The 16515-nt window shown below is 45.1% G+C and overlaps 1 protein-coding gene across 7 annotated transcripts in view; it reads left to right on the top strand.

Annotated features, from left to right (window-relative positions):
* Window positions 1–6400, top strand: part of mpp3b (MAGUK p55 scaffold protein 3b) — a 97768-nt gene extending 91368 nt beyond the window's left edge. For all 7 annotated transcript variants that reach the window (XM_077201207.1, XM_077201208.1, XM_077201209.1 and 4 more), the window contains one exon: window positions 3769–6400. In XM_077201207.1, the coding sequence (XP_077057322.1) occupies window positions 3769–3948 (180 nt within the window). In that variant the 3' untranslated portion in view covers window positions 3949–6400. The remainder of the gene's footprint in view (window positions 1–3768) is intronic.
* The last annotated feature ends 10115 nt before the right edge of the window (window positions 6401–16515 follow it).

The raw sequence follows: 16515 nt of genomic DNA, 5'->3' as shown, positions 1-16515 counted from the left end.
GGTTACTTGACTGTAACCCTGTTCCCTGAAAAAGCAGGAATGAGACGCTGCGCTTGATTTAAGCGCTATGGGAAAACAACTTTGTTTGACCGGTTGTGAACACGTGTGGCAAACATGCCAAGAATTTGGCTTAAATAACCTCTGATGATGACGTCATCAGAATGCACACGTCAGATGCTATAAATAGACGTGTGACGTGCGCTCATCAGGTATATTTGTCTGAAAAACATCCTGGACAGGCCCCCAGTGCGGCAATAAAGCGCAGAATCTTTTTCCCACTTTTTTTAGTGAACAGGATTGCAGTCAAGTAACCGGAGACGTTGCCTTTCAAAAGCTACTCTCAATGCTGCACTTGATTTAAGCACTATGGGAACAAGAATACCAACGTCGCCGCCCTGTACCCCTCAAGGTTGTGTAGTTTGTGAGCACAAACAGGAGTAGGGCCTCGGACATGAGTTTGGGATGTCGACTCAAGGACATGTGAGCCCGGAGTAACATGAACACCTAAGCTATAAAATCGAATAAATGTGTGCGGAGAGTACCAGCCTGCTGCATCACATACTTGCTGTAAGGGGGCGTCTCTTGCTAAAGCCTAGAAAGATGCAACCCCCCTGGTAGAATAAGCCGTAACACCAAGAGGCGAAGCTTGACCACACCTTATAGACTAGAGCAATAGCATCCCTCACCCAATGCGACATTATCTGCTTTGTGTTGGCCACATACCCCCCCCCCCCCCCCCCCCCTCCCGTTACAGCCCTCTACAAGTATTTTAGAGCCCATAACAACTGAACAGCTGCTCTGACTTACGCCACTGCCTAGTGCGGTGGACGTAATTCTGCAGAGCATGAACTAGACACAGTGAGTGGAGTCTCTCCTGCTCAGGCAAAGTGAACGTCTGCCGAAGGCTTCAAGTATGGAACTTTTGGAAGATATTCGGGGTGAAGGTGCAAAATAGCCTTGACCGATTCAGGTGCAAAGTTTAAGCAGGCTGGCAAAACCGACAGAGCCTGCAAATCCCCAGTTCTCTTTAGTGAGAAGATAGCCATTAGGAAAACCATCTTTAGAGTCAGAAGCTTGACCGGCGCTGACTTTAGTGGTTCATAGAGAGGGGACATAGAGAGGGGACATGGAGAGGGGACAAAGCCCGCAGCATGTAACCCTTACCATAAAAAATGGATTTTAGAAAGGCACAAAGCACTCTGCGTGTGCCCTTACCCTTATTTGCCTCTGGGGATTAGCCCTTGGACGAAATCCCCTGGTACTGAGCCCCAGCTGAAACAGTCTCATGCGCAGAAGACCCAAAGGTATCACAGTGGACAAAGCTGCTATAAGACCTAGGACTCATTGAAAGTGTTGGAAAGTAATTTCCTGACCTAGCCTAATATTGCCCAGGGTGTTTAAGATGGACTTGATGCATGCGGAGGACAGCTGTGTCCGCATGGTGACCGAGTCCCATACAACCATTAAATACGTTGTCCTCTGGGCAGGAGAGAGAATGCTTTTCTTGGCATTCAGTCTCAACCTCAGAGGTACAAGATGAGTGAGGAAGACATCCGATGACAAAGTGCAAGGTCTTGAGACTGGGGCAAAATCAGTCAGTCGTCTATGTAATTTAAAATACGAATGCCCTGGAGTCGTGACTGAGCCAAAGCCTACATGCATGCATTTTGTGTATGTGCGGGGTGACAAGGCTAGGCCGAATAGAAGAACCCGATATTGGTAAGCTTTGCCCCCGAAAGCAAACCTCAAGAACTTCCTGCATTGTGGCAGAATAGTGACAAATAGTGACAAACCAATCTTTGTGTAGAATTTGAGACGCAATAATTTTGATTGTCAACATTTTGAACATGTTGAACAGACTGCGAAGGTCTAGAATTGGTGACGTGGAACATGGAGGACGGTGCGCAAACTGTATTCCTTTTCCTATGGTTCTCAATACCCAAGCAGATATGTTTGGCAGTAGTTTCCACGCTGCCACCTTCTGCGAAAGGAGCATCAATTTTGATGCAACGTCTGGTGACGCAATGATGGAGAAATGTTAAATATCCTGTGTCCTGGAAAACGGCAGGAATCAACCAAATATTTAACATTTCTCTGGAAACTGCTGCCCCACGAAACACACGGAACACAGTGTCATGAGGGTGTCGGAAAGGAGCTACTTAGTATATTTTTACGTGCCCCATCTCGCCCCATCTTTTTTCCCCAGCAGGTCAGCTTGGTGTGCCTGCCATGGTGTGCAGAGCAGTACCAGCATGACCCAATGACTGAAACGCCTTCCCTACCAGTGTGAATGTTGTTCTTCACGGCTTGGTGGCGAGAGCTGACTTTTTAAGTGACAATGAGCTCCTGGGAGAGATAACCCACGAGTGTCTCTACCAACTGGGGCATCATTGTATAACCACCTGCCCTTGCTTTCACAATAGTTGAATGTTCATGTCTTTGTGTGACGTCGACTTAATCAGGTTTCCCCCATGAACGAGTTAAGTCGTCATGAAGGTCCTTGACAAAGGGGAGAGACCGTCACTAAGGCCCCTCCCCTGGCCACCATAAAGAAATCTGCTCTAATTTCGAGTGCTTGCTCTTTCTCCTGTGGCCAGTCTAGCTGTAATTTGTGAAGTGACCATCTCGAGTAACTGCTCATGTGCTTCATCATCGCGGGAGTTGCGCTCAGAGGTGGCATTCTCAAAGTCCATCTACAGATGGCTATTTCGAACAGCCAGACAAGATATTAATACAAGCATCTAACTTTTCAAATCAGATAAGTATTAAATAATTTCTCATAATTAAATGCAGCCAAATGTCAACCAGACAAGTAAAAATGGTCTGGATGAAAGGCTTGATATAGTTATTTTCACATTAGAGCAGTTTCAACAAAGAATCATAAAATCATAGCTTGCAAACACACAATTTCTTTGAATACGACAATAGGAAAGAGAGAAAGGGAATCTCCCGTCTACTCAATTCCCTCACATTATTTACATATATAGTGGACCGCTTATCTGTGCGTTGCCTCGGCAGACGCGAGATCCGAGCCACTAGATTCTTTATTGACAAGAGAACCCACGTCCTCAGCCCGCTCTGAAGAAGCGCCTTCTTCAGCAGCGGACAAGAGCATGTCGCGATCCAGAGAGAGAACGAGAGAAAGGGAAGGACCCGTCACCCACTCCTCAGCCAGATCAACACGCGAGCCCCATGATTTCATCATTGCTTTTCCCTAAGGCGAGTCTGGAGCGGAGCACGTTGATAGGCAATGACTCGCAGTGCTCTCACTCTGCGTCTTCGAGGGCTGCTCTAGTGTGCTTTTCCCCCAATACATGCGGATAATCATCCAAAATGGGCCGTGAGCAGGGCGGCACGCTTTTCTCGTGACATGATTCTCTTTTCTTTTCTTTTCTTTTTGTTTTCAGAGAAAGAGGAAGAGAGTGAGAAAATGCTTTTTCCTGCTTGACAAAACTAATTCCTAGCAAAAGGAATAGTTTGAGAAGAGGTTTGAATAGCACACACAGCACACAATGCGGTTCTGAAGACAAAGGAAACCGATGAGAGCACCTGTCACACGTCTATTTATAGCCTCTGATGTGCTCATTCCGATGACATCATCATCATAGGTTATTTAAGCCAAATTCTTGCCGTGTTTGCCACATGTGTTGACAAACAGTCAAACAGATTGTTTTTCTCATAGCGCTTAAATCAAGCACGGCATTGAGAGTAGCTTTTAAAAGGGAATTCTTTTTTTCTATATCTCTTTCTCTCTCACATTGTGAAAAGGATGAAGACCTGCAGGACATGAGGAAGTCAGCCGAGCAGATGGACCAGCAATATGGCCATCTAGTGGACAGGGTCCTAGTAAAGGAGGACTCTGCCAGTGCCTGTGTAGAGCTGAGGAATATTCTGGAACGACTTGAGAGGGAGCCGCAGTGGGTGCCTGTCAGCTGGGTCAGATCATGATCCTCCCTCCCTCCTTTCCTTAAATTCAAAATTCGCATATGGTGTATTGAAAACATAGATCTCTCTGCCTCTTTCTGAGTCTACTGTCTGCCAGTTTCTGTTTCATCCTGTTCAACATAAGTAATATAAAGCTAAATAAAAGTGCCATCTGAATTGTAGAAAGTACGCTAGTAAGATTTCTGTTCATAAGATTTTGCATGAAAGTACCGTAGCATTGACAAGAAATGTATAACTATTAGCTGAAATAATCAATTTTCTGTCGAAAAATAATGGTTGTCCTTATTTCTGTCGAGTGAGCTGCACAATTAAATATCAAATGAGGACAGGACCACTTGAATGAGAGGACAAGACTGACTCAGGTTTACTCACTGTGTCAAAGCTGGTTTCTGCCAGGCAAACCGTCTAGTGTGAAGGTCTCTTGTTTTATCTTCATCTTATGCCGACTATGTATGTTTAGTCAAATGTAAATGGGAATGATGTAAAATAGCATACTGTATACGGGTCCTTCTCAAAAAATTAGCATATTGTGATAAAGTTCATTATTTTCCATAATGTAATGATAAAAATTCAACTTTCATATATTTTAGATTCATTGCACACCAACTGAAATATTTCAGGTCTTTTATTGTTTTAATACTGATGTTTGTGGCATACAGCTCATGAAAACCCAAAATTCCTATCTCAAAAAATTAGCATATCATGAAAAGGGTCTCTAAACGGACCCCAGGGGACAGAGTCTCCACTCACCCTGGCTCTAACTGTCGTGAGGCTCATCTGCGGCATGACTGAGTAGAGTGGAAATAGTGGAACAAAGCGTCCTCAGAAGCTTCAGACTGCCAGACTATTAACCTAATCATCTGAATCAACTAATTAACTCTAAACACCTACAAAAGATTCCTGAGGCTTTTAAAAACTCCCAGCCTGTGTCATTACTCTAAACCGCAATCATGGGTAAGACTGCCGACCTGACTGCTGTCCAGAAGGCCATCATTGACACCCTCAAGCAAGAGGGTAAGACACAGAAAGAAATTTCTGAACAAATAGGCTGTTCCCAGAGTGCTGTATCAAGGCACCTCTGTGGGTAGTCTGTGGGAAGGAAAAAGTGTGGCAAAAAATGCTGCACAACGAGAAGAGGTGACCGGACCCTGAGGAAGATTGTGGAGAAGGACCGATTCCAGACCTTGGGGGACCTGCGGAAGCAGTGGACTGAGTCTGGAGTAGAAACATCCAGAGCCACCGTGCACAGGCGTGTGCAGGAAATGGGCTACAGGTGCCGCATTCCCCAGGTCAAGTCACTTTTGAACCAGAAACAGCGGCAGAAGCGCCTGACCTGGGCTACAGAGAAGCAGCACTGGACTGTTGCTCAGTGGTCCAAAGTACTTTTTTCGGATGAAAGCAAATTTTGCATGTCATCCGGAAATCAAGTTGCCAGAGTCTGGACGAAGACTGGGGAGAAGGAAATGCCAAAATGCCTGAAGTCCAGTGTCAAGTACCCACAGTCAGTGATGGTCTGGGTTGCCATGTCAGCTGCTGGTGTTGGTCCACTGTGTTTTATCAAGGACAGGGTCAATGCAGCTAGCTATCAGGAGATTTTGGAGCACTTCATGCTTCCATCTGCTGAAAAGCTTTATGGAGATGAAGATTTCATTTTTCAGCACGACCTGGCACCTGCTCACAGTGCCAAAACCACTGGTAAATGGTTTAGTGACCATGGTATTACTGTGCTCAATTGGCCTGCCAACTCTCCTGACCTGAACCCCATAGAGAATCTGTGGGGTATTGTGAAGAGAAAGTTGAGACGCAAGACCCAACACTCTGGATGAGCTTAAGGCCGCTATCAAAGCATCCTGGGCCTCCATAACACCTCAGCAGTGCCACAGGCTGATTGCCTCCATGCCACGCCGCATTGAAGCAGTAATTTCTGCAAAAGGATTCCCTACCAAATATTGAGTGCATAACTGCACATAATTATTTGAAGGTTGACTTTTTTTTGTATTAAAAACACTTCTTTTATTGGTCGGATGAAATATGCTAATGTTTTGAGATTTCATGACCTGTATGCCAAAATCATCAGTATTAAAACAATAAAAGACCTGAAATATTTCAGTAGGTGTGCAATGAATCTGTAATATATGAAAGTTTAATTTTTATCATTACATTATGGAAAATAATGAACTTTATCACAATATGCTAATTTTTTGAGAAGGACCTTTGCAAAAGTATTTATACCTGTGTAAAACAAAATTTCGTATTTGGTCACAGCCTGTCATACTTTGGTTGTAATTGTCAATGTTTTTGTATAAAACTGATGACTGTTGAAGTCTGTGTAGTTCATTAGGCAAATAACACATTAAAGTCACAGATCATGTCAATGTCTTTAGGGCCATACAGTACCATTATGAATGTGTACCATTTTTGAATATCAATTGTTAAAATTAAAATATAGACTGCATATCTTTTTTGAACTTCTTTTTTTATTAGAGAGAACAACATAAAAATATTTTTGAATAATATTTAATTATAATATTAAAATATCTATTAAATAATATATTATTTCCAAGGAGGAAAGACATCAGCAATGATCTTAGAGAAACAATTATGGTTGCCATCAATCTGAAAAGGGTTGTACAGCCATTTTCCTACAATTTGAAGGCCATTATTCTACAGTAAGGAAGATTATTTACAAGTGGAAAACATTCAAGACAGTTGCCAATCTTCTCAGGAGAGGACGTCCCAGCAAATTTACCCAAAGTCAAAATGCAATGCTCAGAGAAATCGCACAACTCCCCAAAAACTACACTTTAGACTCGACTCATTTCATGGCAGTACAATTAGAAGAAAAAAGAAAACAAACACAAAAAAAATACAGGACAGGTATTCTTTGGAAGGGTTGCCAGGAGAAAGTTTTTACTCTCTAAAAAGAACATGGCAGCACAGCGTATGTTAGCAAAGTTACATCTGAACAAACCTCAGGACTTCTGGAACAATGCCAAGTCAACTCACCTTTATTTATAAAGTGCTTTTAACACTGATTGTTTTCAAAGCAGCTTTACATTGATAACAGGAAAATAATGCAACAAAGTTGGTTTCTGCTGTACAGCAGATCTAGAAGAAAATAACGTCATAATTCAGCTTAAGTAAGTTCATTGATGGTGCATTTTTGTTGTAAAAATTTTATTCATTTAGTTAATTTATATGTATACTATAGCCACTCTCGAGAAAACAGTGATGTGATCGTACTGCTCAGTTCAGTTCTCATATAATGGTGTCAATGCAGGCAGATCAAAAATATTGTTGAATATTACAGTTCCCTTTCAGTCGATAACGTCGGACGTAGTCGACGTCGACTGAATGGGGATCGCGTCAGAGAGCCTATCATCTTCGAGTACTATTGAATGAGCCAATGTAATTGGTGTGCGTGATTCGCATCACACACTCCGCCCCCGCGGCGCGGGTATAAATACGGAAGTGGATGCATGCACTAGTTGCCTTTCGCTTCGGAGCCGATCGTTTGATGTCTCTGAGAGTGCTGTTGTTTACAACGAACGAACGAGCGAGTGTGTCGGTGTTCTTCAGGAAGACTCTCCCAGTGCTGGTTTTCTACAGCGTGAGTGCAGCGGTGATCTCGAGCTTTGAGCTCTCAACTGCTGTTTTAACAGCAACAAATTCTAAATGTTTGTGTGTGTTGATGGCTGGTTAGAGGGCGGAAAAGTGAGCGCTTCACTGTTTCAGTTCACTGTTCAGTGTTGCCGCGGTCATTCCCCTGTGTGTGCTCCGGCACTGATGACGGTCCTATTTTCTGAAAGAGCAACACGGGTGCGTTTGCGTCTTTTATTAAGATGTCATTCCACCTGTGCGATTCTGATGCGGTCGTTCCCTTTTCCTCTCTGAAGGTCACAATTGTTGCATCACGTGTTTGTGTATATTTGTATTTGTGATATTTGTGATATGTATTTATATGTATATTTAAATATATATATATATATATATATATATATATATAAACTTATATGTTCAGCATGTTGAGGCAGCTTTTGTGGACGGGTCATGTTCTCATTGCAGGAATATGACTGTCGCGGTGTTGAGATCGAGACTCACCTTCGTCCACGAAACGCAAGTCCCCATTACCATGCCCCACCCCCGGGTGCTGTGTGGGATGGGTGATCGGAGGATAGGGATGGATGTCTCGCCCGGTAACCATTCCCTGTGGGCTCCTCACTCCTCCATCACACCACAGCTGGACCGATCAGCTGTTCAATGGGGGTTCCCCCAGAGGATAAGATGTCGATGACAAGCATCGGAGGGTGAGCTGGCCTCTGGAGATGACGACTCGGCTGTGTTATCTCCCTCTGGGAGTGTCCTCCCGAGCCAGATCCAGAAATGTCAGCTATGCTGAAACGGGCCGCCGAGGCTGCCGGGCTCGAGTGGAAACTCCACCGTGTCCCGTTCAGTCTCGGTTGGAGGATTAGTATCTCGGGGCGGGCCGCGCTGGTTCTCAGCTCGCCGCCCCAGTGCTTTTCTTTTCCGAAATGCATGGAGAGCTTATTAGGTGGTAAACGGCACCTTTCTCTGCCAGAAACTGCCTGAATAGCTTTTCCCCCTCACTACCCTTGATGGAGGAGCGGTGAAGGGTTGCGAGGTGTCCCTCCATTGGAGCGGTCTGTCGACACAGGTGCACCTGTGTCTCGGCGGCCGCTTCCTTTTGGGGGGATCCTCATCTCCCCCCTAAGGCCTGTGAGTTTTCTTCCGTTCCGACGGGCAGAGCTTACAAAGCCTCTGGGCAAGCCACTTCCTCTTGCGTGCCATGCCGTTGCTTCAGGTCTGTCAGGCCAGGGCACCCATGTACATGCACGAGGGTACCCCAGACCGTGCGCTCATAGGTGACCACCACACTGCACCCGACCTCGCCCTCCGGGCACGAGTGTCGTAGTGTGCGCGATCGGTCTGGTGATGTCCACCTTAGTGGTCCAGGAACGCCATCGTTGACTCATCCTGGTTGATATGGCGGATGCGGACAAGGTTCGGTTCCTGGTCTCCCCAATTTCCCAGGTTGGGCTGGTCGGCGACGCGGCGGAGAACTGCATCCAATGCAGTTCTCTGCCGCTCAAGCGCAGACGGAGGGCATACGGCACATCCTGCCCCGGCGGCCAGCTGAGGCCAGGGCGTTCCCCGGCCGCCGCTCCCACTGGGTCTCCGCAGCAGCCTCCACCCAGGCCTCAGCATGGAGCCAGCCGCAGTAGAGACGTCCAGCCCGCTCCAGGCGCTGCCAAGCCAGGTGGCAAGCGACAGCGAAAGCATTCCGGAGCGGGCCGCCCAGGGATGGATGAGATGCTCTTGGAGTTGGCGATCACTCCCTCCCCCCGGGTGAGGGCCGGGTGGAGTCTTTGTTTGTGTGTGTGTGTTTGTTCCGCCGCTGGCTCCTCAAAAAGAAAAGTGGAGCAAGCGGTACCCACACTTCAAAGAGAGAGCAAATTCATCTGTTCCTGGGTCTCAAGAGGGCCAGTCTGGCGGGTGTGACCCTGTATAGCCTTACACTCCTCAGCTCCCCCTTGGTCGCAAGCAGGCAGCTTGATGCGTCCGAGGACCCGGTCATCCGCCTTCTCACGCACCCCCTGCAGCTAGTGGAGACAGGTAAGTGTTGCACAGCACACTAACCCCACATTCTCTACTTTGCTGCCCCACCTCAGGCTCGGCTATCCCGCTCAGGTCAGTGATAATCATCACATTAGGTGTTGAGCAGACGTGCTCCTGAAAATCCAGTGATATTCATCACACCTAGTGTTGAGCATTGCTCCTGACTTGTGCGTGCTTATCTTATCCTGCTGGTGAGGGATTTGATATAGCCGCTCCTCCAGCCGGTACGAAGGCCAGTTGTAAACTCGTTCTTCGTGCTACTAGGTGGTGGGTCGCGACCATCTTGGCCCAAGATTGGTCTGCAGCTCCGACATGAAAGACATGTGCTTCAGATATCTACCCTCCGCACCGCAGGCCATCTTGTGTGCTGCGTGTGAGGGTTGAAGTATCAGTACAGAGTTCTTCCCTTCGAATGCTCCAGAGCCCGTTGGGTCTTCAGGTCAACTGGGAGAGAGTAATCTCGCCCACGGGCTGAGTATCTCTTTTTCAGTTTTGGAGGTGGACTCGGTCTAACACGTCTCTCCAATGAGAGTGTGTTCAGCTAGTGTTGAAGTGAGAAAGGGTCCCACTGAAAGAACTTTGCAGCTCACCCTGTGTGACTACAGTTCACCTCGGTCTGCTGCCAAACCCTCTTCAACTGAGGGGCCATGTATAAAGGGCATGTTTTAACGGGGGCCTGGGCGACCCTCTACTACACGGGCATATTTGCCTTGAGTTGTTGAACATTGCGACCGTTGCTTAAAGCTTCCTTCGCATGTCATGACTCACCCGTCACCTTCTCTTTGGAGTCTGAAGCTTCTGAGGACGCTTTGTTCCACTATTTCCAATCTACTCAGTCATGCCGCCGATGAGCCTCACGACAGTTAGAGCCAGGGTGAGTGGAGACTCTGTCCCCTGGGGTCCAGCTGGGTCATGACCACTCCAGAGCCGCCCTGTTGCCTCTCCGGTTTCGTCTCCTTGCCAGTGTTGTCCGAGCAGACTACCTTTGGACAGATACTAGCTCTCAGCTGCCCCAGGGGCCCGCATAAATGCGTTTCCCCAGTGAGCCTCCTAAAAGCGACTGCAACTCACGGTCGTCTGGCGCCTGCACAAGTCAGTGAATTCCTCACACGTCATGTTGAGCAGAAATGCTCCTGAAACTCAGTGAAGTTCATCGCACTCAGGTGTTGAGCAGCAATGCTCCTGTTGCTAGGTGAAGTTCTTCGCACTCAAGTGTTGAGCAGAGATGCTCCTGTAGCTCAGTGAGTTTATCACACTCAGGTGTTGAGCAGAAATGCTCCTGAAGCTCAGTGAATCCTTTCACACTCAGTGTTGAGCAGAAATGCTCCTGTTACTCAGTGAAGTTCTTCGCTGACTATCACAGGGACATGTGGTGGCTATCACAGGGACATGTAATAGTTACCATCACTTCTGCGAGCACCTCCTAGAAATGGGTAGCGTGCTTACGCCTTTAGAAGTGGAACCTAGTCGTTGAGTGCGTCTTCTCTCCAGAGTAGATGCTGAAAGCTTTCGATCAATTCAGTGCTCTCTTTCCTGCAAGATGGGTTGGAGTAGGCTGTTTTCCTTCACCCAACAAAATGATGTTACCTCTGTGTTTCAACGACGCTCATCGTAGTATGGAGAAGCACGTCCTGATCGTCAGTTTCCTGAGGAGCAAGGTAATGTAAATCCTTGCGTTCCTCTTTATCCTCTTGGGCCTTATCTCTGGTGCAACTGCACTGCAGAGACCGCCCCTGAGCCACTGCAGGCAGTGAGCAAAAAAATCTGTTATATCAGTTCTCCTGCTCGCGTGGTCTCTACTAGAGGGTAGGGACTTGCTCGCTTTCGGTCAAAGTATTGTGCCTGGAGTTTGGGCCGGCTAACTCTCACAAGCTGAGACCCGAGCTCGGATTGTGCCCAAGGTTCCTACCTCTCCCGTTATAGGAGCAGGTGGTGAGCCTGCAAGCGCTGCCCCGGAGGAGGCAGATCCAGCACTGGGTTTCTCTGTCCGTTCGCTTACAGCGTTTAGACGGGTACAGAACGCAAGCCATAGACCTCAGACCAGCTCTACAAATATCTGTTAGGAATTCAGCAGAGAGGGAAGGCTGTTTCCAAGCAAAGTTGGCCAGGTGTGAGGAAGGATGTGCTTGCTTTCATTTCGGTAAAAATTCTGAGATGCAACATGTCCACTTAGGTGTTGAGCTCCTCTATGATGAGTGTAAAGTGCTCCGCCTGGGCGTTGACGATATGCTTTGCTAAACAGATTCTTGAGTTGGGGGCTGGATGACATGTAGTTGAACCGCTGCTTCCCATGGGCTCCCTTCTCATGAAGCCAGTTTCACCGTGAGCCCGGTTCAAGTATCGGCTTGCTGCGCCATTCCCCTCCTATGGACTGGATACGTGCGACTTTCTACTCCAGTTGAGTTCCCCTAAAATTGAACCCTGTTGAGTTCATCCACACCCCTCCGACGTCGGACGTGCAGAACGTCTGGTGTTAGGCCTACCACTTGTAAGCATTGTGGAACCTGGTTTAGGCTGGGTCCATATGTTGCAGTCCCTACGGCGACCCCATATGTTTATTCCTCCACGATACGGCTCCCTACGGCGAGCCCGTGTCTTCCCTCGGCAGAGTCTCTTTGCCGTCACTGTCCGGTGAGTCTCCCCCCGTCTTAGGCATTGAGCCAACCCGGTGTTATTCCATATGTTATACTGCCCGGTCATCCGCCCAGTTCATATGTGTATTTTCCACATTTACCTCCCTTTTGGTAGGATGTGCTTCCGCAGCGTCCCTTCCTTCCAATGTACGGGAACGCTTTCCCAGTGGTCCTGTAGGAACAGCAGTGACTTCCCTGGCCTAAGCCCTGTCCTTCCCCGCGGGGGCGGAGTGTGTGATGCGAATCATGCACGCCAATTACATTGGCTCGTTCAATAGTACTCGAAGATGATAGGCTCTCTGACGCGATCCCCATTTAGTTGACGTCAACTACAGCCTCCGTTCCCTCCTTCAAGGAACGGTGGGTTGCATACGCAACCAGGACGTTTTTTTCCATTGCTAATAAGCGTTTGCTAATTCTTAAAATACTTTTTCTAAACTCTTAACAACGCAACACAACTACATCACACAATTTGCCAAATAGTTAATTTCTGCCCAAAACCACATTTAATTAAATAAACACAAGCTCTACATTTTAAAATGCAAAAAAAAAATTTCAATATACAGTAACACTGCAAACCCGTTTCAAAATCGAATCATTCAGTCAAAACTCTAGTACTTGTTTTCTATCCATGAACACATAGTCAATCATAACGCAATGACTGTCAAAATATACTAACAGTTGGTGGTATTACAAAAACTACATTACTTGTCATGTTTCAGTTCTATCTGTATAGAACATACAGTATGAAATCCTTTTTTTTAATTTATCATTCATTCATTTGTGTGTGTGTGTGTGTGAATTCAACATGTGGCCCTTTATATGAAAAGAGTTTTTGATCCACTGCGATAGATTAAAAGCATCTATTAAATTAAGAAACTCCGGCGACAAGGAATTTGAGAAACAGCAAACTTGAATATTAAAATCGCCCACCAGTAGGAAGCGATCATAGTTTATGGCAATATTGCCGATAAGCTCAGTAAATTGCTTTATAAAATCCTTAGTAGAATGTGGAGAGCGGTATATCGCCCATAGACAGACAGGGCCATGCCAGTCTAGGTGGAGAAGCTGTGATGAACATAAAATGTCCTCATGTTTCCTCCAACCTGTTCTGCTTCTGGCTCCATTTGTTGGTGGAGGTCATCTAAAAACAAAAGAAGGCGCTCAGTGTTGTAGGGACCGTTCTGGCTTTTCTGCAGGACCAAACCAGCACTTGAGATTGCAGCAGACATTGTGATATTTGCTCCTCTCTGACCCGGCACATCAACGGTGGCTCTTTTCCCAATTACATTTCTTCCTCGTCTACGTGTTTTTGCGAGGTTTAACTCTGCCTCGTCGACATAAATGAATTCATGCAGTGTCTGATTAGTCTCCGAGATTATAGTTAGAGCAATGGTAGCCAGGCTGATGCTTTCCACGTTCTGGAATACCAGGCTGTCCTCTACAATTCTGGTCTGAATTTCTCTGTTTTATTGCATTATCAGCAATGACCCATCCTACAATGGCATGTTCTTGGTCTTCACTGAGAAGCTTTCTTCTTGCCCCAGAGTGAGGAAGTCGTTGTGTCCTTTAGAGGAACAAAAATACAACATAGGTGGCCAGCAGTTATTGTAATAGAGTAAATAGCAACTTGATAGCCCTCAGGAAATGCATGACTTACCTGTTGGTTTGTTGAAAAATCCGGATAATGGAAAAAACGGTTGACCGCCTGAGATTAGGCTGGAATCTTTCACCAGCCTCTCTCAATGATAGACCATGGTTTATCACATGGTCTATGATGGTGGCTCTTATTTCATACGTGACAACAGCTCTTACTATCCTTTGAACAGCAGCAGGCATTCTTACTTCTCTCCCCCTACCTCTCCTTCTCCCTGGTCCTGGTCCAACTCGTCCTCTCCCTTGTCCAACTAGTCCTCTCCCTTGACCATCTAGTCCTCTCCCTTGACCATCTAGTCCTTTCCTTCGTCTAACTAGTCATCTCCCTCGTCCAGACATTTTCTTTCTTCTTCTGCTCCTCTGTGTTGTTCTGTGTTGCTTTGAACAAAACTTATTTCAAAGAGTGCCCTTTTATTGTGTATGTCCATGTAATGGAAAGTCTTTACCACCTGGTTATGTCTCTGATTGAGATTGAAAGCAGCTATTTCTTACTGTAATGATCAGTAATTTAGAAATGTTTATCAGCCGTTTGAATATTTTTTTTTAAATATTTGTTTCAATACATTTGAGCTGATATTGAAGTAGAGACTTTATACTGTATCTATGGTTTGGAACATTAGGCCTTCATTTATGGCATGCTACATTTAAGCATTTGTAAAAAAGACTATAAAGATCCATGAATTTGGTATTGGTTTTGCTTATATGTAAAGAAAATATAGGCATTCTGGAAATGTGTTAATTGACTGCATTTTGTGTAAAAACAACATGAATTGTGTTAATGGTATGGTCACAACAGACAGATGTTGTGCTAATTGTGTTTTGAGTTCTGAAAATGTGACTACAGATCGGACAAAGCATGTTAGCAATTGAAAAATAATTGTAAGTGTCCCCAACTAACAAGCCAAAAGCAACAAAGTATCGACAAGACAGCCATCGACAGCGGCAGTAGCAAGGAAACAAAACTCCATCAGGTGACAGAATGGAGAAAAAAAACGGTTCTCCTCTGGCCAACGAATTAACAGTGTATGATTATGATTCAGACAGCATTATAGGTCAGAAGTCAGATTGGATTGGAACATTTAGAATATTTATCCAGTTCTATCTGATTGAAGATCAGAGTCATCATGCCGGTATGGAGACGGGTTTGTTGAGGATCAGTGCCAATGGCTGTCGTGTCGATAAGGCCTTCACAGGGGGGAGTTTAGTTGACACAATCTCTGCTGACACTTCAGGGATGCATTGTGGTTATGTCTAGGCACAGGTCCTCCATCTGATCTGGATACAGAACATATCAGGCTGACTACATCATGCGTTGTGGTCGTGTCTATGAACTCCTCTATATACCAAAGTATTCTAGAGTCAATGTGAGGACTCTGTCTGAAATTGTCATGCAATAGGACAATTATCTCAAGCACACCAGCAAATCTACAACAGAATGGCTGAAAAGGAAAATAACACTGTGGGTGTTACACTGGCTCAGTCAAAGTCCAGACCCCAACGCGATTAAAATACTGTAGCGGGACTTTCAGAGAGAGCTGTTCATAAACAAATGCCAGCAAACCTCAATGAACTGAAGCAAAGTTGTAAAGGAGAGCCTCTACAAGCAATTTAATCATAGGGTGTACTTAGTTTGTCACCCATGCTTTTCCATTTTGGCATTTTACTTAATTTGAAGACCTGCTAACGAACAGATGATTTTTATTATGTTCTTTTATGTAAAACCATAAAATTATAAACGGTGTCCTTTCTTTTTCCACATGATTGTGTGTGTGCGTGCGTGCTCTTCTCTCTGGTCTTGATACAGCCTATATAGTTTAGTGACTGCTAATACAGCCATCAAGCAGCAGATGGTAGTAACAGGCTTTAGGGAACTTGTTAGTTATTTGTAAACCTGAAAGCAAGACAGGCAGATGATAAAGAGACAAAATGGATCATTTTAAATAACTCTTTTTGTTTACTTTTGAAGTTGCAATTTTTCAAAGATACAAAAGTATCTTCTGTCAATTCAAGAGCTATTTTTGTAACTGAATTAAAAAGATCATTTGAAAACAACATTTATAAACACTTAAAATACCATTTAGAATTTATTTGTAATATTTTGGTCTCATAGGAATCTAATGGACCTTACACATTCTGATTCGATTACACTGGTTGGTTCTCTAATTACTGCTATTCTTGCAATAGCTCTATAAATATAGCCACACTATGCAAAACGACCCACACTTTAGCTGGTCAAACTACCTCATGTCACTGAGGAAGTGACTACATACAAAAAAAAAAAAGAAGAAAGAAAAAAAAAAGACTGACTGAAATGACTAAATCCTTGCAAGCTCTGTCTTGTTTTGGACTCTCTTTGGCTTAATACATGTTTGCATGACTGCTGATATCAAGCACACTCCCTGCATTGTTCAACCTACCTCAGGAAATCATCTATAACCAATACCACTCGCTGTGAAAACAATGAGCCTGAAAGTCAACCCAATACTCAAAATGTTAAATAAAGCCCCAAATAGTTATTGTCCTGTTTATCTGAGGTAAATTAATTCTTACTGACCATCATCATTAACAGTGTAAAGAGAATGTGTTTTGATTAGTGTATTTCAGCATTATGCTGATGGCCAGCAGTAGCTATATTGATTGTGAA

This window comes from Siphateles boraxobius, unplaced genomic scaffold (genome assembly GCF_051911475.1).
Source record: "Siphateles boraxobius isolate OS27281-9 unplaced genomic scaffold, OSU_SipBor_1 46, whole genome shotgun sequence".
Lineage (NCBI taxonomy): Eukaryota > Metazoa > Chordata > Actinopteri > Cypriniformes > Leuciscidae > Siphateles > Siphateles boraxobius.
The sequence above is the reverse complement of the archived record's forward strand: the minus strand, read 5'-3'. Positions and strand labels throughout refer to the sequence as shown.